Source organism: Schistosoma haematobium, chromosome 1 (genome assembly GCF_000699445.3).
Source record: "Schistosoma haematobium chromosome 1, whole genome shotgun sequence".
Lineage (NCBI taxonomy): Eukaryota > Metazoa > Platyhelminthes > Trematoda > Strigeidida > Schistosomatidae > Schistosoma > Schistosoma haematobium.
Genome location: NC_067196.1, coordinates 44,541,702 through 44,567,812, shown reverse-complemented (window position 1 = coordinate 44,567,812; position 26,111 = coordinate 44,541,702). Strand labels below are relative to the sequence as shown.

At 37.1% G+C, this 26,111-nt stretch overlaps 1 protein-coding gene across 2 annotated transcripts; it reads right to left on the bottom strand.

The window, feature by feature from the left end:
• Positions 1–378: 378 nt before the first annotated feature.
• MS3_00009923 (uncharacterized protein) lies at positions 379–19,855 on the bottom strand. Of its 2 annotated transcripts, none has more exons than XM_051218329.1 (3): positions 8,443–19,855; positions 5,395–7,518; positions 379–3,351 (listed from the first exon to the last, which is right to left on the bottom strand). In XM_051218329.1, exons 1-2 carry the CDS (start codon positions 11,644–11,646, stop codon positions 7,258–7,260), a joined length of 3,465 nt encoding a protein of 1,154 aa, XP_051074181.1. In that variant the 5' UTR covers positions 11,647–19,855; the 3' UTR covers positions 379–3,351; positions 5,395–7,257. The 2 variants fall into 2 exon arrangements, with proteins under 2 accessions (XP_051074181.1, XP_051074180.1); XM_051218328.1 differs by having other exon boundaries at positions 379–7,518; positions 8,443–12,056; positions 12,094–19,855.
• Positions 19,856–26,111: the final 6,256 nt, after the last annotated feature.

Here is a 26,111-nt window from a genome sequence, read left to right as displayed (position 1 = left end):
TTACCTGTCGAGTATGGACCTTCTTCATATATATTAGACTTATGAATAAAATGTCTCTCCCTCCGTAAAGCAAAAGTGATCGGTATTTCAATGAGATAGTATTATGTAAATGAATTCCACACATTGCCGGTTATTTTACCATCTCAACATATGATACGATATTAAGTATAAGGTCCTCCACTCCAAAAAACACTGTCCATATTAAAACCATTTTATACAATCCATACAAACTGATTTGAGAGGTGAATGAAGATATAACTTCAAATTCCACACCTTAGTCAAAGATCTGAATCCAATGAAGACATAATTTTTCATCCTTCACATGTTAGCTAATGAAGCTACTAAGCAGTCAAACAAGAAACAGTTTTCAACCAAGTTTCGTCTCATTTTAAATACTGATGGCATAATAAGGTGGAGAATGTTAAGAGGTGGTATAGTGCTTTAAGTGTCTAATTTGTAACCAGTAATTTGAGCACTCAAATACTAACCGACCCAACTCGTTTTCAGTAGCTGTTTAGTCTTAATGCCCCATATGCAAAGAGTAGTTAATGGCCGAGTACACAAACATGTAATTCATAATTAAAATACAAAGAGAATAGAACGAGTTTATTCAAGTAATCATTCATGCTTTGCTGTAATGTTGTACTAGTAAAGCTCAGAACATCAATGAAGATATTGAAACTGATATGATGACTAATAGCTATATATATGCTTTACCAAAGTCGAGGATTCAATTTGTATATGATGTTTGCATATATATAATCAAATAATATCGTGCATATTATTACCGGAACTATGGTTACACTTTTAAAAATGTATATGAAAGTTCACCAGATGAATTTGAATTCTTCAAAGAAACGTTCTTCAGTACAGTTAAAAAAACGATAACCGGTTTGGAGTGTAACTTCGTTCCAGTCACAATTCCAACCCACCCTAATGAATGATCATAAAATATAAAAATTTAAATGAAAACATAATTCTACCGTTTGGCTGAATCGAGGAATGTTATCTCAATGACTAGGCTAAATAGTATGACATTTTTTAAAATTTTCCATTGACTGATCAGTGAGTAGTGACAAATATCTAGTCCTGAGTACTGAACGAATGATATCGACCGAGTTTCAATCAAATATACGTAGTAACAGCTCCCACATTATCTTTAGCATTTAAACTAGTCTTTTTCGTTAGAAAAAAAATAATTGACTAAGTGTAATTCGAAAAACCTGTTATCATTGTTTAAATTATTAGGTTATTCTCAAGTGATCTTACAATTCGTTCAAAATTAATGAGTGCGTAACAACTGGTGAAAAAAAACAGCCTGTGATACTGCTCGCATGCCCAAACCAAAGCAGATAGTTTTTTTAGGAGGCTACACCCGGAGCCTTCGACCTAAAGATATAATCCACAAGGCAGTGGAGCAACTTTAGAAGATGCAGTCTCATGGTAGCCGGTGACAAACAACTGGTTCATACGCCTTTTGTTCACTCAAGATCCTTGAGCCTATATGCACCACTGGTTTTGAACCACGGTTATCCAACTCCCCTACGTGGGTCCTCCGTATACACCAACCCGGCTAAAGCGCTGAATATTCGCGGACGCTCCCCATCCTCGGCCGTGCCAGGACATGAAGATATGAACTGCACTAGCCAGGATCTACTCCAGGATACTGGTAATTAACTATGATGCACTTTTCTCCATATCAGAAACATTAATTTATTGGGCCAACAATTTAGAAAACTTTGTAAATAAATTGGTAACGTATTTAAAACATGGAACTTGGTTGTTCAAAAATCTGATTTCAGATGGAGTCACTTGAGGATTAAGTATGTAATGGTCTGATTTAGTTTCAAAGTAAATGAAACTGTTACAGATGAAGACGTTGATCCCTAGTTAGGGTTGGAGACAAGTAATTGGTTACCAAACTACAGAATATTGCAAGTTTTTTATAACAAATTCGTAAAGCAATCAACGGGAAAGAACTGAACCAGAGGATTTGGAAAAGTGCAAAGTGTTACTTAATAGATGAAACCATAGTACACTACTGAACTTATCAACATTCAATAATCAAATGTTCATCCCGTTTTGACCAAATACTGTAGAAAAGTTTGTATGCAACGTTTTAATTCAATCTAAGATTGATTGAATAAATTAGTTAGTAAACTCGTACGTTGTTTATCAGCTTCAACTATATTATTAGTAAAACCGACTTGACGTCAAGCAAACATTGTCAACAAAAATACTTCTCTAAAGCACCGTAACTTCCAGATAAACTTAAGACTATCTTATTCGTATTAGTCCACTGTGAGTGCTAATAACATCGAACGCATCACAAGTACGACTTAGTTCCAGTTACTCTGATGAAATAGAGTGAAGTGCAAGGATATCTTTTTAGATGTTGGATACCGCCTTCATAAAATTAGGTATTAATCAAAAAGAATCTGTGTGTCAGTTAAGGTACCCGTCACCAATGGGATTCTGAGGTAAAAGAATGGGGCATACACAATTTATACTGATGTATAGAAAGATATCGAAAAATTGGATGAAACATGTAGGATATGCCTAGTCAACAAATGACTTCACGTGAAATGTAAGATTTATTTTTTGTGTATAGCTGGATGCAGAAACATTATGCATTTAATATATGAGCATATATATTTAATTTTCATCACCAGCATGTTAGTAAGACGCGTACCTAAGTAAACCAGAGAGCATTCCCATTATCTATCTGTTTATGTTATAAATTTACAAAAAAGCTTTAAACTTGTTGCGAGATAAAACACAGATGGGAATTTTGCATATCAGCACAATAGTTAAAAAATAGAATACCAACCAGAGTAGAAATACATTTATAAGGAATAAAATAAACATAGTCATCTAAAGACATTAAAATACCCTCACCTAATCATACACAAAGAATAAATCAAAGTATTTAAGACGAAGTAAAGAAAACATAACTCATTGTTAACTTAGGTCTGAACAGTACAAAATAATTAGCACAATGAAATTATCTCACGTTCAAGAGATTTTTTTACTGAGTTTATAATCACTTAAAGAAATACTGCTAATATTAAAAAATTATTTATGAATCTAAAAGTGAAAGACTGAAGTGATATTCACGCTGACAAAAATAAGCAAGAAATACAATCACAGAGAAGTCCAAATAAACTATAAGCGTATATCACATATATTGTATGCGTATGGAGAGACTGCATATACGTATGCATATGAAATTCACTAAATTCTTCACTGAAATCTATAAAACAGACAAGTATGAAAAAATTGAAATCACCTTAAGGCAGTACAGTTTAAAAGTAAATGCCATATGAATGAAAATGTACATCAACTGATGACCTAAAAGAGAGAGAAAACAACAAATGATAATACTGCTTAACAGAGTGAAATTTTCATGTGACTGAAAATAAGTAGATAGCTCAGTTGATTATATTTAATATCAGCTGCCAATTGAATTCAAAACCAACATCTTATATTATTCGATCGCAATTAGTTGGATCAATTTTCAGTTCATTGCGATTTAGATATGAGTCCATAAATTCGGTAGGGTTGTCTTTAAGTTGGATGCAAGTAAAAAATCGACATACAAGGCCTTAAAAACTAGTTTCATTAATAAGTTGGATTTCCGAGAGCATTACGTAGAGAAAATCTGTTTATCATATAAAGTATATCGGGTAGGAATCCATCCCATTATTATTACGGTTGTGAAATGTAACCTATGAAAATTGCTAGTATTTGACCATAAAATGTCCCCGAAACACTAATTACGCATGGTGCAAACGTTGTGTAAGTAATGCTGAAACGAAGCGTAAGGAACTAACTTAGGTGAAGTGAATTTTCAACGCTTAAGGACGTTCAGCACATAAGCTACGTATGCGTGGTTGCCGCTTACTGTGACGTGATGTATGTTGAATAGCAAAGATGGAAAATGATAAGGTGCGGCTTGAATTAGACATGGCTCAAAATCAGTTGCGATTGTATGAATGCATTCATTTTCATCTTCTAAATCTTCAGTTCCAATAATATTTCATACTTTCTTGTTCCATCTCATCTACTAAATTTGCTTGCATTATGTTAACATGAATTACGTACGTCAACTTGACGCAGAGTATATCTGCGACATCTTTCACACTGCTTATGACTGACTAGATTCATATCGTTAATGCCTACGCTTATTTATTGTACAAGTCTAACTAATTTATAACATAATTAAGGTTCTATGTTGATACGTTTGCATTATCTGATACGATGACTTGAATTTTATAAAGAAACCAGATATCTTGAAATTAGATACAACAAGAACTCACAAAACTAATAAAAGACTAGGTCTTCAAAGAGTCTTCCTAAAGACCTGAACTTTTATCATTGAGTGGTAAAGTTATAAATATTGTTAGTTAAGACCATTTAGTCCCTGGAGAGTAACCATTAACATTCTAGTCATCAGTGTAAGCAGTGACTAGACATTATATGGTATATTGTAATTAATCCCTTTCGACTAACAGTAATCAACAGAAATCTTTAGATGTAGATTTCGCGCTAGTTAGCATTCATCAAAAAAGAAATACATAAAACGTAGGCGTAAATCATACTTTGTTAAAATCACATGAATCCAGTAAGCCATTTCAACACTACGTAACGAACATCACAATATCAACTTTTTTTTATCTACTACATGCATTTATTTATTTACTTATTTTAACACAGATATTGGTACAATGAGGCACCAAATATATATGCGCCACATAAATCATTCGGTTTGTGTGAGGGCTGTGATACTGCCCGGGTGCCCGAACCGAAGCAGGTGGCTTTCTTAGGGGGCCACAACCAGAGCCTTTGACCTGAAGGTATGATCCACAAGGCAGTGGAGCAACGTAAGGAGATGCATTCCCATGGTAGCCGGTGACCAACGATTGGTTCATACATCATTTGTTCCTTCAGGATACTGGAGCCCATGTGCACCGTTGGTTTGGAATCAGGGTTTTCCAACTCCCCTAGGTGAACTCTCCATGTCCACCAACCCGGTTAAAGCGCCGGACGTTCGCTTTTCGTCCTCTCAATTTCGTAAACAACACCCCCGCCACGAGAAGGCAGTGAGTAGGACTTCCCTGGCAGAGGCTATATACGCGTGGCCATGTGAGAGCATTTCGAGAGGGAGAGCGGACTCCCCCCACTATCGGCCGTACCAGGGCATTTGGGGGCATTGCAAACTTACCAGGCAGAATCCTGTCTAATGTGAATTATTTAACGTTGTACTGGTTGCTACCCAGCGACTACTTAGTGTACACGAAATGAGTGCATATTTGGATCGGATCCTCAGAAGATACAGTTAACACCGAAAAAAATAACATGGAAAACGTATCGCGAAACAATCTATTCACTTACTATATATTTTGAGCTGAGTCACTGACAAGCATATTACGACTAAGTAGATCATTTTCAAGTTTTGTTATTTCTGTTCGAAGAGATTCGAAGGATGGATTAAATTTACGAGGTGATCTATAAAAAGAGATTCAATAGATTTTGGGATCTCCTTAAATTAAATAAATAATATATTTAAAATTTGGTCCCTTAACATTTAAATATATGTAGGGAATGATATCCAAAATGTTCTTTTTTAACACAAAGCCTCCCAGTGTTGACTTGTGACATGTCTAGTATTCTTTAGGTAATTCACTTTACTTGACTCGATAAACATAAAAATAAGCTGGGAATAAAGTATACTCCAATGAGCCGAAAAAACAATCTACAGTAATAGAAGCACAAGAGTTTATACATAATTTATACGATAAATCTTTAGTATCTTCTTGATCCATTTATTATCTCTGATTAGTTAAAAATGAATCGAGCGCCACATTCAGATTTGGGCTGGCGTTGAGAATGCAATATTTAGAATTCTATCCTATTAACAACTGGTAGGACAATCAACTGAATTTGCTTTGAGTGACACCTTCCTTGGTACGAGATTTCACCAATATTTTTCTATGCATCGCTAACCGATTCATTTATTTGAATAGTTGCACAAGGCACAACTGTCAATGCACTTTTAATGTGACTTTGAGGGTGTAAAGATCCGCGACAAGTGAATGCAGTTCAAATAGTTCGACACCTTTTGAAGTTTCAGTTAACATTATCATCAGATATAGCTCTGAAAAAAACTCAACATTTTCTCAAAAAAACGACGTATTAGTAAATGTATATATGGTTAAAATCGAAGCAAGATTTCCTTAATGAGTTACTTTTCAATGATGAAAACAACAATAGGTTAGGTTTCACCATAGGAATGATGTTGGACTGCATTAAACAGAATGGTATTTTTTTAACGTAAATTGGTTATTACTTGCTGTGAGGACTGCATTTTTACAACAGACCGCACAAAAGTTTTTTTGTAATTCTGGCATTTATTTAGCTTACCATAACTATGGTTGTTCGTTACAATGATTACAAGTGAGGAATTATGTTCTAAGTGAAGGCTATTTACGCATCACAATCGTTCGCCTTTTAACACATTTTTTAATGGTTAGGTTGTCTACATACGAAATAAAGGAAAGATAAACGTTCACCCTAGTATTTCTGAACAAGCAAATTTTATAGCAAACCTCCTATAATCAATTTCGATTATGGTTAATTTTAGTTAAGCTCTTTTATTAACTTACTTGACAGACAATGTCATTAGAACAGTAACAATTTCACATTTCTTTGTACTACTATAATCACTATCATATCTGTAGAAACGTGTACGCTTGATCACATTAATGTTGATAGCTTAAATATTGCTCGATGATTCATCCTCTTTCCCATGTATATATGTACGCAAATCCTATTATTAGTCTTTGCCTTGCCTAGCTGAGCCTTATTCTATTTAACTATAAATTTGCCTCTACATTTGCTCGCACACACATATTCGTCTCTATGCTTCAAATTCGCCTGATGTGCTTGTAGGTTTGTGATATGTGATGTCCGCTAATAAACCGTAGTCACCGCTTCTTATTGCCTACTGATTTCAAACGCCGATGGAATTTATATAATAACGGTTACAAATGGGATTGATTAACGAAGCAAAGCCAATACAAGTTATTTAGTTGAACAGGTTATATGAGACTAATGAATGAGATCAAATTGGAAAGCATACTTTATTGATACCATCCAGGGATACTAAAGTGGCTGAAATGAACCTGTGAACCCAGTGAATGTAGCAATCCAAAATAAAATATTAAATACAAACGCATAGCTTATGTGAAATTTATCTTACTTTGTATGAAAATTTATCTGAGAATTACCATCAACCAGATTTTCTAAATAAATTCCAAGAGCAGCTAATGAACCAATGGAAAATTGGTTGACTATTTTAGATTCGTCATATAACTCCAAACGAGTGAATAAACGAAATTTCTGTAATTGACCATGAATCATATTTTTCAAATGATTGAATTCCCTCTGCAGTATAGCTCTTTCACTCAGCGCATTGTGGAGTGATTCTGCCAGTGTTGATAGGTGATCGCTTGTTATCTATAAGTTAAAAAGTTCAATAGTTATTCTTTTGAATTACTAAACAATTACAATGCTTTAGAAACCACTATTAAATACTACGAGGTGAGATTTTAAATAATAGACATAGACACGAGATTACATAGAACAAAGGAGACAGGATACTTTAGTAGCCCTTAATCTGACTCCAATTGGATCGTACGAATGTTTGTTATCGAAATCTGCATGTCACCAATCCTCACATGTAATTATCGACTTAACTCGGGTTAATGAATAACGGAACTAAACAAGTCAATTACGAGAATGGATTTTTGAATACGTACATTTCATGCGATCGCTGATCGGAAAGCGGAGCAAACCAAAACGACGCGCAATGAAGAGGCGAGTGAACCAACTCAATTTAGTAAAGAGTGGATTGATATTATTATTATTCGAACAAAAATAAGTTAAAGACATGTGATGAGTAAGATAAGAAATGCACATACATATGCTTACATAAAAACAGTCAGGATTAATAAGAGAATAATTGACAAGGTCAAAATGTAGCTCAAGAAGAATGGATAAATTGGCTTATCCAGAAGCTAGAATAGGTCATGTGGGCTTGGCATAGTAATCGACACTACAACACTATGACCGCGGGGATGTGTAGTACTTAAACATCACTATCTTTATCCAAACATCAACAATCATTACAATACATACACGAAAATTTGTAATGATGATTACAAAGGACAGTATAAACGCTACAAGACCACTTATAATGTAGTTGTATGTTGACGTTTATTAACAAAAATAGACGAAAATCACAAAAAATCGGTTTATGAACGCGCTGTGTCCAAAATAAAAATGAAAAAAATGAGATGGGATCTGCTTATATCGATGCAAAATAACTTATGCCGCATAATAAAAACAAGAAGTAATGTTTTCAAATAAAATAGGATATACCTTAACAATTGATTTCATTGAATTGATTTCCGTTTCATAGAGAGAACGATTTTCATTTTCGTGCGCCCGCAATAGTGCGACTTCTTCTTTTGAAGAGACAACCTCCTGACGAAGTTCACTAACTAACTTTTGCACGTTAACAAGTTCGGCTTTGGCATTATTAAGTTCCACAATAGTAAGTTGATGAGCCTCGAGTGCTTGTTGATGGGCAACTTTTTCACGTTCAGCGTTAAGCGTCTGCATTTCTGCCTCTTTCTGATAAGTTGTTAAGTTAGCAACAGCATTGGCTAAATCCTTTTGCAAGACCGAAACATGCTCGGAAAGATTGTCCCGCTCACTTTTCACACAGTTCAGTTCATCAAAAGTAGACATAAGAAGAGCTTCAGATGTATTATATATGTGTTCTGAAGAACAAGTATTGATATTAGACTGACGGGTATTGCATATTCTTAAGTCAAATGAATCATTTGGTGTTTCAGTAGTGACAGAACATGAGCAGTATTCATGATCACTTTTTTTAGAAATGACTATTGGCTGATTTGATCCACCAACTTGATATAATTTCAGTTTTTCTGCTTTACTTTCAGTAATTTCAGTTAGATTCGAATTTTCATGTGATGAACAGCAATATAGTATTGACTCTGGTGTTTCAGTGACAGATAGTAAGGTAGTGGCTACATTCTGTGTGTAAAAAACTTCATTTGTCCAGTTCCCTTGATGATCATTTGAGAAATATTCCGTCAACTTAACTGGTGTTTCACTTTCATTTATTTTAACACGGAAATTACTAGAGCAACTAGATGACTCCTTACCTGTCCAATCATTTGTATGAATATTTTGAACCTCAGTAACAGTACATTTATAGTTGGTATCCTGCTCAGTAGATAAGATCGTACAAGTATCATTTTTGTTAGAAGAGCAGACATTTTGTTGTTGTTCTGGTATAACTAATGGATCTGTATAAATTTTATCACAATTCAGATTATTGGTTTTGTGGTCCAAAGGTAAACTGGCTCTAGGAATTAAAATGTTATTACTACTAATTGTAATATCACAATTAAAATCCGAGGAACATTCGTCTTTAGATAGACACGTGTACGAATTATCTTGTTGTACATTGAATTTATACTCATCAGTATGGTTCAGGTTATCGTGTAAATATAGATTTAAATAAGGCATATTACGTTGTTGGTAATCTGAAGAATATATTTGATTGGTTGTTATATGGGTGTCTGAAAGGTGAAGGCCAGAATCCACATTAGCAATATTCTGGTAATCTGGTAACTGCTGTATATATGGCCAGTTATCAAAATAACACTGACTATTTGGATTAGGAACTGTTTGATTTAATCCCATTTGGTTTTGCTCGTATGAAGAAGACAAAACACGGGCAGAAACTAAAGACGAAGGATCCGTTGACCAAAATATATTTTTATCAGAACTTAAAGGTGTTGTGGGATAGTTCTCCTGTGAGTTCGAGCCGTTATTTTGAGTATCGTAATTAGAATCAGGTACACCGATTGTATTTTGCGAAATTGGAGCTACATCACAAACAGCGTCATTAGATAATCTTTTCTTTAAATCCATAATTTGCCAACAACTATCTTCATTCACTTGAATGTTTAAAGAATGTGTAGCATCCGAGGTACTAAAATTATTTACTGAAGACGGTAGAGAAGCAGTATTTGGTTGACTTTGAAAGGTCGGCACTGCAACTGGGAAGTAATGAATGGTCTGCGACTCTAGTGTAAGTTGTTTGTTAATTATCTGACTCGGCAAAAGAGAACTCGTTCCTACATGTTTTACTTTAGCAACAGTTTTAAAGTCACCATCAGCCTTTTGGAGTGAAAAATCTAATTTGTTTAGATTGTTGTGGGAATTTTCGGTTTCCATCAGCGAAACTTTTAAGGAAGAGTTTAATTTCTCTTTTTCTTGTCTTAACTTTTCAATCACATTCCAGTAATCACTTAACTGGTCGGAAAGAAATTTAATTTTGTCAGCCATACTGTCTCGTTGAGTGGTGAGCTCCATAATTTGTGCAGACTTGGATTCAATTTCACGTCTAAGGATGACAAAACTTTTTTCTACTCTGAACAAGTTATCCTTCAAATTTATCAAGTATTTATTCAATGTCTCTTTTTCATATTGTGATGCTGAGAGAGCTGCAGTGAGTGTGGCTTTTTCTTCTAGAATCTCATCAATTAAGATGCCCTTACTATTATCTCCGTTTTCATAAACCTTCAGACTTTCTAAGATGATACCATATTTGGAGAATTGATCATCTAGATAGTTTTCCTTCGTAAAATGTTCTCTCTCAAAGGATTCTAACTGGTTTTGTAATTCACTGCGCTTTCTTTCTGCGACTGCCAAGGCTCCTTCAGCATCCAACAGCTTGTTCTTCTGAAGCAAGATATGCTCTTCAGTAGCCTTAAGTTCCATTTGAAAATTCGACACCTGAGTCTGTAACTCCCTTATCTCATCAGCGCGCTGACGACTGATATTCTCAAACAAAGCTCGTTCAGCAGTAATACGCTCAAAAAGGGCTTCACGTTCTACCATGTCAATACGGATAGACTCTAACTGGCGAGAGAGATTTCGTTTAGCATCAGCTAAGGCGGCCTTGCTACATACTAACTGAGCTCGCAAACAAGCATTTTCATGTGCCAGACGATGATTCATTTCACTGCTATCCTTTAGTAAGTTGACAATTCTTTCAGGTTCATTTTGAACACGATCACTGACACACTGAACCGAACGAAGCTGATTAGCGTACCAATCACGTGAATACTTCAAAATGTCGATCTCCTTCTGTAAATCTTCTTGGTGACAGATGGCTTGTTGATGAGAATGTCGAAGGGATTCCACTTCAACATATAGCTCAGAAACTTTTTCTTTTAACTTATTAATAGTATCTGTCTTAGCAGAACCCTCTTTTGTTAGTTCGCGTAAATGACCACCAAATTGTTTTTCTTCATTCTTTGCATGCATAAGTTCATGCGCAATCTTTTCTGCCTCTTCATTGCGCGCCATAAGTTCCTGCCGAAGGTAATTCAGTTCCTTTTCATAATGATTACAAGATAAATGAACGCCTGCTTCAGTTTCACTTCTTTTTCCCTTATGACAGACGTGTTGAAGCGATAATTCAGAAAGTGATCTTACACGTCCCTTCTTGGACTTGTTGGTAAAAGAGCTTGATACAAGCATAGTTTGTTGTTTGGTAGTGTTGTAAATACGTTCATCTGAATAATAGGAATGGGTCGAAGAACTGAAGAGAGGAACACCTAGAAATGATAATTCAAAAGGTTTGAGACGATTATGATCATCGAAAGAACATAAGTCAATACAATTCGCAGAACCGAATATGGGTCGATAACCTATGAATTTTAACGGTTCACTGGGGAAACATGAGTTTTGAAATAAGTTTTTGTTTTCAGGACTCTGAAGATTTGTATTAACATTTGAATTTAAAAGTTTTCGGCTTCTGTCCCGACCCTGAACGAATGATCCGAGAGCAGCAGTACTATTTAGCGACTGCGATTCTTTTTCTTCTTTGGTACCTGGATAGCTACAAAAACCATATTTTGAAGAACTTGTCTTAATGTGTACTTCGGAATCTAAAATTGGATAAATTCAATTCGAATTAAAAACTACCTGAAATGAAGTCTTCGTTAAAGTTTATGACTGTATCGAAGGGTTTGAATTTTCTACTCTCCATCATCTAAGTATTAGTCTTACTTAGTTTGTCACACTATGATACGACTACTGAATATTTAAAGATAAGTAAATCTAATCAGTAGTTTACGCTAGTTAGTGGTTATGTATACACCTAAATTACCTTTCAAGGTTGATCGCATAAAAGCTGGTCATGAAAAATGATAACCCCTTAGGATGATCAATGAAGATTGATTAACATTTCAAGTTACCTCTGATGACTTTTTTGTAAGCGTTCCTTTAGAAACAGATAGTCACATCAAAACTCAACACAGCTCAGGTAGTGATACGACGACTTAGCATTCAACCCAAAATAATTGACTTACACTTAATTTACAGAGTAGCTGATTTGTACAAAATGATTAGTTACTTGAGACTTTTCATTCTCAATAATTTTATATGCTGTAAAAAATGTAAACCAAAAGGACTCGTTATCCGACCTTATTAAGTACAATGATGTTAAAGAATAATGAAAATATTAAGGGATGTGAATGGAAAATTGTACATTAATTAGGACGTCCATATTATTCTTAAAACTCGCAAATTTACAGTAACATATGAAATGGAGAAGTTCAACGTATTTATGAGGGTCTTTTTAAATACCTTATGACTCTACAGATATTATTACGATAGCCACTAAAACGTTCAAAGTATTCAGGGACAAACTGCTCGACTTTAATTCATAAAACAGTACGGAAAGGCTACAAAACTAGATAAATAGGAAGCCATCAAATTATACATGCTCTACTGTAAGTTGTATGTTGTTTCCTAAAAACAGTCACAACAGAACGTATTTATTCCCGGGTTTTCAGAATCTTGAGAATTCATTCTACTCATTTTTTTACCAAATATATTAACGAATGAAGTAACGACGAACAGTGTCTACAACAAATTCTTCTAAACTCTATTAAGCCAGCTACAAAACAGTAGATGTATAGACGTGGTCGTTAGCACTGATTATTTTGCTATATGAGGAAGGTAAGCCACACAAAAAGCTACTCAAACAGCATCAAGACCTGACTTTTATTACTTTTAGTTTTTCCTTGATGTTTTTGATTATCGTCAAATAATAACAGGATTGTTGAGATTGACATCAGCCGATGTTAAAAGGTAGAGAGAATAAAATTAATAATGTATAAGTCTGAACACTGAACAAATAACTACACAGGCATCACAAAAGTTGACAACAGTATATAACAAAGAAATTCCAAGTAGATTGGATGGGGTCGAAAAACTTTGTCCCGGAATGCCCTGGTACGTCCGAGGGTGGGCAGAATCCGCGCTCTCTCTCTCCCTCTTGAAATTCTAACATGGCCACGCGTATACAGCCACTATCAAGAAAGTTTTAGTCACTACCTTGTGGAGGGAGCGTTGCTTACGAAAGTGAAAGGGTGAAAAGCGATTGTCCAGTACTTTAACTGGGGTTGCTGAATATGGAGGACCCACACAGGAGAGTTCGAGAACCCTGACCCCAAACCAATGGTGCATATGGAGAACAGGATCATGAGAGGACAAATGGTACCAGTCAGTCAGTCAGCTACAACGTAGGACCAGGCACATATATACATCGGTTCAAGTTGCCACACCTCATTAGCACAACAAATCGATCACAAAATTTATAGAAGTTACATCAATGGTAGTAATATATAAAAGAAATGTTGCATATAAGGATACAGTACAGGGAGAAATAATTAGTTCGTAGAAAGAAGGGTATAAAGTAATTTTAGTCTCATGGTTTAAGGGAAGACAGAGTATAAACACCTACACCATTGTGATTGATTTTGAACCATGTCGCTCAGTCTCTAACCGCTGTTTACGTTAGTCACGAGGACCCCAATCAAGTAATCTGCATCTAACAACATGGTTCAAACCACAAGTTAGTGACTTTGTGGACTGATGCCACGTTTTGATCTGGACGCCCCTAACTTCCATCCATCTTCAACACTTGTGAGAGTTGCGTGCCGTGGCAGTCGGTGATTGGGCATAAGTTAAACGTGGCCCAACCATCTCAGTTGATGCAGATTCACAACTTTACCAAATGATTAATCATCATCCCCTAATACCTTGAGTTTAACCTCACTATTACTTACCCGGTGATTCCAGCAGATGCAAACAATGTTTCTAAGGCATCTGTGATCACATACTAGTAGCTTACGAGTATCTTCTACTCATAGCGGCTACGTTTCGCAGCCGTAAAGTAGGATAGAACGAACAACTGCGCAGTATACTCGCCCCTTAACTGATATGACGGTTTTCTTGTCTTCGCCATAGATGACGTAAGTTGTCAAAAGCCAAACGAGCTTTTTGAATCCGTGCAGAGATTTTGCCAGACACCAACCCATTAGGGCTGATCAGATTTCTAAGATAAGTGGTCGACGAGTTCGACTACCTCAAAACTATCTTCATCTGGTTTTGCTGGCGTTGGTGTCGCACTAAGCGCTAGAGCTGAGGAAGCACTAATCGATTGGATTCCCATTAACAGCCGGTTATGTGCTGTTTGATTAGAAAGTTCCATCAAAGTAAGAAGAGATCGGTGTGAGAAACGATATCTTTTCGTCATCTCCGCCTATGCTTCGACAGATTGCAGCCCGGATGCAATCAAGGATGAATTCTATCACCAGTTAAGTGTTCTTCGGAAAGTGCGTTCAACAGATATTGTAGTACTAGCCGGAGACCTGAATGCTCAGGAGTGGCGTCTAGACTCAGAAAAGAGTCGTTTAGGTGGCCGATGGGGACTTGTTAGTCGCAGGACAGACAGCGGGGACCGTCTACTGCAACTGTGCACAGACCACAACCAAGTTCCTGGCTAACACTAACTTTCGGCACAGTCATCGCCGATGTACCACCTGGCGTCCTCCTTCTGCATCTCAAGGCTGGACTCAGATTAATCACATCGCGATCAGCTACCGCTGGCGTGGTTGTGTACAAGACTGCCGCTCCTTTTGGAGTACCTATCTGGACTCTGATCATGCCCTTGTTTGCGCCAATTTTACCTTACTTTTCAGTGGCCAACAAATTCATCGTTCTAAACGGATTGATGTCAGTAAATTGATTGCAGCTTCTGTTGCAACTAAGTATCAAACCGAGCTAGCTTCTAGGCTAGTTACCATTCCACCGAAAAGTATAGATGAGCATAGGTTGCAATTGCATGACACCAAGAAAATGGCGAGTAAAGTCGCTTGCGGCTTCGCGAAACGTCCTGCTTATAAGCACTGGGTTTCTTCAGGCTCCTTACGACTCATCGAGACCCGTCGGTCAACTACGGGTGACCGTGAGTTTGACCACAAACGAAGTATGTTACGTAGGGAGATTGGGCAAAGCTTGCGTAAGGATCGAAAATAGTGATGGTCGGAGCGTGCTAATGAGCTGGAAGCAGCAGCTGCATCTGGTAACTACCGGAAGCTCTTCCAACTCATCCGAGCCACTGGCAGCAAGAAGTCTGGTATGAGCGAAGCAATCTGTGAGGATGACTAGATGCCAATCACTAACATCCACCGACGTCTTGGACGATGGGCAGAACTTTTCGAAGGGGAGTTCAACTAGCCTGCTGCTCCGGCAATATCGATCAGACTGTCCTGCCCTCCATGACCGGTGACGACCGATCCTCCAAATGAGGCGGAAGTTCGCAAGGGACGCTATAAATCACTGGACCCAGATGGCCTACCTCCGGCTCTTTTTAAAGATGGTTGTGACTTTCAGATTAAGGAACTGGCAACGTTGTTTGCAAAGGTTTTGGAGCGTCCAAACTTTTGGCTTCTGTCATACTTCGTAGGTTGTTCAAAACCCGAGAAAGATTGACTCAGAGTCTTCACCAGACAGGACTATGTCATCTGCGTATTCTAAGTCGATAAGCGGACCTCCTGGAAGTAGATCAATGCCCGAAAATTCTGTCGACGAGAGTTATTTCCAGCAGTAGGTCTATGATGAAGTTAAACAAAAATGGATATAGTGGACAGCCTTGTCGGACACCACTTGGGGTTGCAAAATCAGATGACAGTTCGCTATAAGCTCTGATTCGACTAATAGTATTCGAGTAAAGAGCACTCACAAGGTTAATGTATTTCTGAGGCACACTTTTCAATGACAAACACTGCCATAGAACCTCTCGGTCTACAGAGTCAAATGCTGCTTTTAAGTCAAGAAAAACTATTACTGTCGGACGCCGATAAACATGCCTGTGTTCTAAAATCTAACGCAACGTAAATATGTGGTCGATGCAGCCACGAGCAGGTCAGAAACTAGCCTGATTTTCTCGTGTTTGCAGTTTATGATTCTTTGTTATGCGTCCAACAACAGTTGAGGCTAGTATTTTAGATGCTATATTAGTCAAACTAATCCCTCTCTGGTTACCACATGAAGATTTTAATCCTTTTTATATATTGGGACGATCAGTGATTGCGACCAGACAGAATTACGTTCGATTCCCAAATTTTAAACAAAATATTAGTCAACCTAACCGCTAAAACTGGACCACCATTCCTAAAGACCTCTGGAGTTAATCCATCTGAACCAGCTGCTCTTTGTTGTTTCGCATAAGCTACAGTTATTTGAACTTTAGAGTCGGGGGACCTACTTCCATATTCCATTGAGGCTATTTGGGAGTGGTGGGTAGCTGTAGAGTAGCTGAAGGCCAGCTGAACTGCTCCTTACTGCTCCGTCCAAAGTTCCAAACGTCAACACTGAGAGCTGATGAGTGTGCCACCTTCTTCCGAGATTGTCTCACGTACACTTGACTTCTTAATTCGGGTTTCCTTTATTAGTCTCAAAAGCTGTTTAATGTTGCCTACAGACGCTGCCTTCTCCATCCCGTTTGCTTTTGTTGCTCATCACTGCTCACGATCATTCTGTAGACTTTTGGTTAACCTAGATCTGATTTGTTTACACTCTTCGTCGTGTTCGGAGTCTGATGGGATAAGCTTACGGGATTCTATTAGGGTGGTGGGTATCGCGGAAAACCACTGGTTTTTCAAAACCCTCTGCTTAAAATCCCTAATATATGTCGCTTAAGTTTCCACAGCCGTTCGTATATCTTTCAAAGCAACACCTTTCTTTCTATTAACTAATTCTTTTTTCCTGTACTATATCCTTATATGCAATCTTTCTTTTATGTATCACCACCATTAAATTTATAGAAGTAGCTAATTCAGTGTTAATCTTGTGACAATGAGGTATGGCGACTTGGACCGATGCATAAATGTGCCGGGTCCTACGCTGCAGTTGAATGACGGACTGATTTATTTATTTATTTCAACACAAATATTCGTACAAGAGGGCACCAAATATATATGCGCCACACCATATTTGTGTGTGTGTGGGCTGTGATACTGCCCGGGTACCCAGACCGAAGCAGGTGGTTGTCTTAGGGGGCCACACCCCGAGCCTTTGACCTAAAGGTCTAACCCACAAGACAGTGGAGCATCGTGAGATGCATTCCCTTAGTAGCCGGTGACCAACGATTGGTTCATACGCCATTCGTTCACTCAGGTTACTGGAGCCAATGTGCACCATTGGTTTGAGATCCGGTTAAAGCACCGGACATTCGCTTTTTGTCCTCTCATTTTCGAAAACAACACCCCCGCCACGAGAAGGCAGTGAGTAGGACTTCCCTGGCAGAGGCTATATACGCGTGGTCGTGTGAGAGCATTTCGAGAGGGAGAGCGGACTCTCCCTACTCTCGGCCATACCAGGGCATTTGGGGGTGGTCTAGCTTCAATTGACATATGATTTCAACAAATGACGGACTGAACATCTGCGTCAGCCTTGTTTTCAAAATTTTCCAAGCGTGACTTCAATTGGGGCATGAACCTATTGTTTGTCACCAGCTACCATGGGACTGCATCTCTTAACAACGTTCCACTGCCCTGTGGATTAGACTTCAAAGGCTCAGAGGGCGGCTCCCTAAGAAAATCATCTACCTCGGTTTGGGCATGCGGGCAGCATTCCAGCCCTTACACAAACCAAATGGTTTGTGTGGCGCATATATATGTGGTGCCGCGTACGAATGTTTGCGTTTAAATAAATAAGATCGAAAACCAAGACTGAACGACAGAGATATAAATTCTTAATACTCCTGAGTTATAACTGTACCTATATAATAGTAATACGCAAAACTCAGATAAACTGTTAGTTGTACTTCACCATGAAGCATTCATTACGGTCAACAATGTTTAAGGTTTTACTAAAGGCAATGGGATGTGTAGCCGGACTCGAGCTAGTTGAAAAGTCATAAAATCATTAGAAACTAACGAAATTCCACAAGGAATCTAAATTCCTATGGATACGAACGAATTTCAACCAAAAAAAATAAACCCAGAATATCGTGGTGACGTTGAAATCAATAAGCTAGTAGTTACAGTTAGTTATGTGCTGGTTAATCAGCAAGTAGGAACAGTAGGTAAAATACTGTTTTCAGCAATACTTTCAGAGATATTGAAAGTTCCAGGATAAAAAGTGATGCGAATTTCCAGATAATACAAAGTAAAAGAAAACTGAATGTTGTATACTAACTTGCTTTATCTGTGTATCATTAAGCACCAGATGACAATAGTAACCAGATTGAGATGGTTGCTACGATTTAGTAAAACCTTTTAAGACAGGCTTTCGATGTTAATGCCTTAAATTTACAAGGAAGTTGATATCCATATAGGGAAACTACAAAGAATCAAACGTAACTAACATAACCCTTAAATTTGACATTTGAAACATGTAATAAAAGGTGCATGAAACGAAAATCACATTCGACAAACATTAGGGTACCCTTATCACGTAGATAGTGGGTTTTAAGTACAAAAGTTGAAATCGTCGGCTTTTAACTTACAGGTTTTAGGTGAGAACACAGTTTCGCTTATTTCAGCTTGCGGTATCGCTATACGAAATACATAACGCCTCGGTAAATAAACTGATTTATGGATAGTGAAACCATAATTAAGTAAATGGCCTTTAGGTGAAGCTAAAGGAACCCTAGGACAACCCACTTACTTGCGATGGTCAAAAGAGAGTTATAAATTAGTCTGAGGAACTAAGATTTAGAATCTAAGATTAGGAAATAAAGTAAGGGTTCACATCACAAACTTACACCAGCTATAATGCCAAAATATTATTTAACCGTATAAGCGAATGAATTTCGTGTTAAAATCCAAGACTCGCGATCCTTGATCCCATTGTTTGATCCATAAAAAGTAGATGCGCCCCGAGTTTACTGTTTGCCAAGTCATACTACCACTGGGTTGGATTAGGTTGTACAGTGTGAACTGTTCATCAAAATATTCGAATATATTGCGAAGTTATAGCTACGCAATTGCCCTATTTCTGGAAAAATTCTATCTGTTTTGAGGAAGCCGCTATAGAAAATTTTGGAGAAATGCAATAAATTACACTCAAAGAGATTAGACCTGATCATCCACTTTGAGGAACACAACCCATAAACAGTAATGACGTCACTACGCGTAATTTTTGACGATTCTTTGACGAGCTTTGAGAAAAGATCAGACATGTAAAACTAAACTGGAATACAAAGTTGATACTATTAACTGTATCACACGCCCTTTTAGCAACCGAAAGGCAGCTGCGACAAAAATGACGGAAAATTTATAATAACAACTGCAAGGTCAAACACTAAATTACCGATATCAATGTGACCAGTGTCTAAAGTACAGTAATGATAAGTCCACGTTGATACTAGAAGATATCACGCGCTTCAGTTGTTCGATTCCCAATCAGCTCTTGGTTATAACAGCAAGCGTAACACTAAATTCCCCACTTAGTTTGAATTTCAGACTGTCGAGGATTTGGGTTTGAATGGTTTTAATTTGCTTTAGAAGTGAAAGTTTCTTATTTGACTTGAAATTATGTCCAATACACAGACAAATCCCAAACACACTCCGGAATCCGGAGCCCCAGAGGTTAATGAAGTGATAAGAATCAGCTGACAAGGATCTGGGTCTGTGATTCCAAAAGATTTTTAACGCTCTTGTGAATCATCTGTTCCGAAAGTCAATAAAAATAAAGGCATAAATGTGTTACAAGTATTCGGTGTTTGACAATGCCTTAAGCAGTAGCAGTTTCATAGTCATAGTATGCAAACTCAATCACATAAGAAGTCAGAAGTGAAGAGGTTCGGATTTATATTTGAAAGGACATCGACATATCGAGAAGTGATCATTCTAAGCCGGCTAATGGTTGTAGGAGACGTGAGGCGCGGTGTACCCACTTGTGATCTGATGCGGATAAGTGAGTGAGTCCATTAAAATTTATGCGATCAGCATCGAATGTCGAAGACCTACAGAACTATTGATGTTTGGGATTAATTTGCCTCTATATATTACTCCCTCCTGTAGTAGGGTTAGGATGACCCTAACGCGTAGCCAGCCAGAAGTTTAAACCCAACGAGTTTGTAGTTAGTAAACACTCCTAATAGCATGCTACGTTCAACGGCATCTGGTCGTATTTCCATACTATAAGAGATTATGTGGTACAATATGGTAATGAGAAAAAGGCACACTGAAAATTTTGATTCATCGTAAACATCGTCGTTTTTTATCTTTTCCAGCCGTCCTGGAAAAGAAAAAGAAGAATCTGTAAGTGCATGTCGAATTACAACCGTACATGCGTAAAGGCATAAAACGGGCGAAAAAAGGAAAATAAACTTTTGTACATGCGTTTCATAGACATGCAATAACGTGAAAACAGTTTTCACAGAGTGATTTCTCTGTTTTTCTTCTCGAAAAATTAAAATATACAAATATAAGCAAGCATATTAGCAACAACAAGAAACCCTGTTTTTTTTTCTTTTTGAATGACAATACACACATATGAGCATGTGTACATTAAAGTGATGGGGTCAGCATCAAATGTCGAGGACTTAAAAAAGTATTTATTTTTGGGATTTACTTACAGGGATTTCGAGTATAAAAGTGTTGATAAGTAACGGGAAAGCCATCATCATTTTGCTTCTCCACTGGAGTATGCTTGCTTGAACCACTTAACGTTTACCTAAGGGACCAACCTAGCTTCAATCCTCTAAGTCTTTTCCTACAATTCGAGGTTTTTTTCAATGAGCAAGTTACTAGTTTACAATGCTCGAGGTATGATTGAATGAACACAACGGAAAACGTCAATGAAGTATTACATTATATGCGTGATCAAAGGCTCCATTTACTGACTACAGGTTTACAAAGGTTCCAGTAGCTTCTCTACGCAGTAGTGGTGTAGAATTTATAATTACCCCTTGGTCGACATGAGTCTGAACAATGGGTAACTAAAAATCATTTGCTGTGTATGCATTTGTTTTTCCTTTGTATTTAGGACATCGCTTCCATTACTTTCTATGTTCGAGTTTATTTAACTTATCTTTTGGTTTCCGAATCGCACTAAATTCCATGACATCATTAAGAATTCGAATATGACTTCACCCCTTCTTTTCTTTAAATTTTGATTTCTCAGGACGGCCGTGATGAGTGATTGTGTCGTTAATTGAACCTAGTGTATTTGAATGATTGAAAATATTTATGATTGATAAATACTTTATTTTTCCATTTGATAGGAGGATTTACAACATCAAAAAGATAGCCAGTTGCACTATTTCTTGAGTGGACAATATTTATAGTTAATTCAATAGTTCTGTAACTATTCTATGCGTTACTAACAGGACATTATTTCCGGATTGTGATGAATCCCTTTCCTTTTTAGTCTAGAAATTGATCCATATGCCTAACTTTCAATCGCTAAATGTTTCATGGCTCACTACATAAATAACTCTTACATTTAGTGAGAGTACCTGCTGTTTATTTCATGCTTATAATTGCTCATTTGGTACAGTTATATGAAAAAACGAAAAAAATAACAATGAAATATTGTAAACCAGAGCGGCTGGTCAAGGAGAAAGAAGGTAAGACAATCACTGAAATTCAAGAACAGAGGAACAGATGTGTAGAGTACTTTGAGGAACTCTTGAATAGACCAGCTCCACTGAATCCACCGGACACCAAAGCAGAACACACATCTCTATCTACATCTGTCACTCTACCAACGATCGAAGGAATCAGGAAGGCCAGTCATCAGACAAATCAAGCCTGGAAAGGTAGTAGGACCTGACAATACACTAGCTGAAACTCTGTCGTCAGATACAGAGGTAATTGCAAATATCAACCGGCTGGATTCCGTAAGAATCGGTTGTGCACAGACCAAATCATCACACCATGGATCACCGTTGAACATTCAGTTGAGTGAAACTCGTCACTATACATCAACTTCCTTGATTATGAGAAAGCATTTGACAGTGTGGATAGAAGAACATTATGGAAACTTCTTCGACACTATGATGAGTACATGAGAAGATCGTCAACATCATCCGGAAATCACTTGACGGACTACAGTACGATGTCGTGCATGGAGGAAAACTGACAGATGCATTCCAAGTGAGGACTGGAGTCAGACAAGGCTGCAAACTCCGCCCCTTTCTCTTTCTTCTGGTGGTCGACTGGATTATGAAGACTTTGACATCTGAGAGAAATCACGGAATACAATGGACAGGTTGGATGTGACTAGACGATTTGGACTTCGCAGATGACCTGGCCCTTCTATCGCATACACAGCAACAATGCTGGTCAAGGCAAATAGTGTAGCAGCAGCTCGTGCATCAGTGAGCTGCAACATACTCAAAGGAAAAATCCTCAAATACACCATAGAGGACACCAATCGAATCATACTTAATGGAGAAAATCTGGACGAGTTGGAATCTTACGTACGCAGACAGCATCATCGATTAACAAGGAGGATCGGATGCAGATGTAAAGGCGCGGACTGACAAAGCAAGGGCCCCATTGCTACAATTGAGGAACATATGGAACCCAAAACAACTGTCGGCCAATATTAAAGTCACAATCTTCAACACGAATGTTAAGACAGTCCTAGTGTACTGAACTGAAACTTAGAGAACTACCACAACCATCATCAAAAAGGTACAATTATTTATAAACAATTGTCTACTTAAGATACTCAGTGTCCGTTGGTCAAATACCATCAGCAATAGCCTACTATGGAAGGAAGGAGACCAACTTCCAGCTAAGGAGGAAATTATGAAAAGACAGTGGAGATGAACATGACACAATGAGGAAATAATCAAACTAAATCACGAGGCAAGTCCTAACTTGGAATCCTGAAGGGAAACGGGAAAAAGGAAAGCCGAAGAACACACTGCGCTGAGAATTGGAAGCAGACGTGAACAGGATGAATAGCGACTAAAAAGGATTGACTGGGATAGGGTTGGATGGAGAGTGTTGATAGGCGGCCTATGCTCCATACCGAGGGGTAACAGGTGTAAGTGTGTGGCGCATATGCATCTGGTGCCCCCATGTACCAATATTTATGTGTTCAAATAAATAAATAAATCCGTTAATGCGCTATTTTGTAACGTTTTCCGATGAAATCTTTATGCTGCATGTATACTCATGAGTTCTGTTCTGATTCGTTCGCGCTTCCGACTTTGTGAAATATACATTTTCTTCGGCTGGACCTAGTCTTTTTTTCTAGTTAGCAGGGATAGAGAGCATTGGAATAGTTCAGATTACCATGTTATTGTGTTGCTGAGTTCGTTTCGTTCCCCGGTTTATGTGATATTGTAATCTATTGAAACTTAGCATAAATTGTACGATAATGACTAACTAAACTAGCTGTATACCATATATATATATATATATATATATATATATATATATATATATATATATATATATATATATAGACTAGCAAGTGAATTATAGGTGAAAGAAGTTACATACATCTCATGTGTATAAATATTACCATTTTATTTCAGTAGAGCTCATGATTAATCCTACTTCACTCAATAGAAAAGAAGGCCTTACCATACATCCCGCTTGGACTATCTATCCTAGCCACCTAGTCTGATATTATTTACAATTCACACCATTATCTTAAAAATTAAACACTATCCTTTCTCACCATAAAGGTCACACAGTTTTCATCCTTAACAGTGCACACATAGACACGCACATATTCACATACATGAAGCTTACGAATCACCTTGACCGTAATGACATGACATTGATTTATTCAGACCTGTTTTCTGATTGATCACATAATATTCGTGCTGTCCCGTCGTACTACTTAAACTTGGATTAATTTCAATGTGGTTATATATTCTCTGAAAAAGTGTTTTACACTAAGTCAGGAAACATCAGAAAACCTAATTTTTCTACTCATTGGGATATTACAAATATATTATTTATTTATAACAATCTACCCAATGCTTAATTTATTCGAAATTATCAAATCAAACCTTGGTAATGATATCTAATATCTTATGTTTTCCAAAAAATGTTTCGAACGGTTAGATAATATTGAGGACAGTTTTTCCTCATAAGTAACGAGTGCAAACTAATTTTAATCTCAGCAGCACGGTTATATCAACAGTGTTAGTAGTCAGCTACAACGTAGGACCGGGCACATATATGCATCCGTCCAAGTTGCCATACCTCATTAGCACAAGATGAACATCAAATTCATAGTAGTTACTTCAACGGTAGTAATATATAAAAGAAAGATTGTATATAAAGATACAGTACAGGAAGAAATTAGAAAGGTGTAAAGCAATTTTAATCTCACGATTTAAGGGAAGATAGAGTGTATACATCGACGCCATCGTGATCGATTCTGAGCCATGTCACCCAAAGTACGCAACCATTGGTTACGATAGTCACACGGACCCCAACCAAGTAGTCTGCATTAACCAACATGGTTCAGACTAGAAGTCAGTGACTTTAATGACTGATGCCAAGTTATAGTTTGGTCGCCCTTAACTTTCTTCCAGCCGTCTCTATCACTAGTCAGCATTGCGTGTCGTGGTAAGCGGTGTTCAGGCATAAGTAAGATGTGGCCCAACCATCTTAGTCGATTAAGATTTACAACCTCATCGACTGATTTACCATCAGTGTTAGTAAGGTTAACTTGAAAGTGTCTTTCAAAATCATCAACGATACTTGTTCAGAATACTATTAATTTTATTGAGGTAGCTAAATCTAATTGTGTCTAAAAGTAGTTACCATTACATAAAAATCTGTTTTTTGTAATATGGCCTCTAACTTCGTATTATTATTTTTCCCGCTAATCTCATTATTATTACAACCTTTATTTTGGACTTCACACTTGATTTTAAGCTTCGTATATCTTTTTATGTATTCATAATAATTATCTGTTACATGTATTTTATGGTCGAACCGATCGAAATAGCCTGTGGAAACATATTTCATTGTTCAAAACAAACAACGCCTTATTACCTGCATATTTGTAATACAAACTAATCAAGTAAATATGCTGATGACCTTTTAGGATATCGTGGAATAAGAGATGAAATTTCTAGACATGATATCAGCGTATTTCCTGGGCATTTCGATAGTAAATCTCCAACGGCATGTGAAACATTAGCAATGCTATTTGCTTCTTCATAACTTTTTGAAATTGCTTTAATAATAAATCGATTAAGAATTTCATTTGCCACATTATTCACTATGAAATGCATTAGAAATAGATTCAATAATATCTGAGCTATGACCAGGGTTTGACTTATTCAGGACATTTTAATTAAATATTATTTTGAACTAATATTTCTGATAACCGTTAACTAATGTATCGGATAAATTATGATCACGAGATTATAATCGAAATTCGTCTGACCAAGTAAATTATATGAAACACAACATACGAATGACACTGATTTATTTGACACTATTACACTGACCGGTATGAATGAAGGATTATAAAAGTAAGATTCATAAGTTGTTATGCATTATAGTCCTATTGTATAAATGAATGAGTTAAAACTACAAAGAATTTGTGTTAATTATATTTCTGGTTTGAATATTAAATGAGGTAAGCATTTTATGGCATATCCAACATAGGTTTTTCGAAGGGATTGTAGAGTAAAATGCTCAGTAATTAGTTTT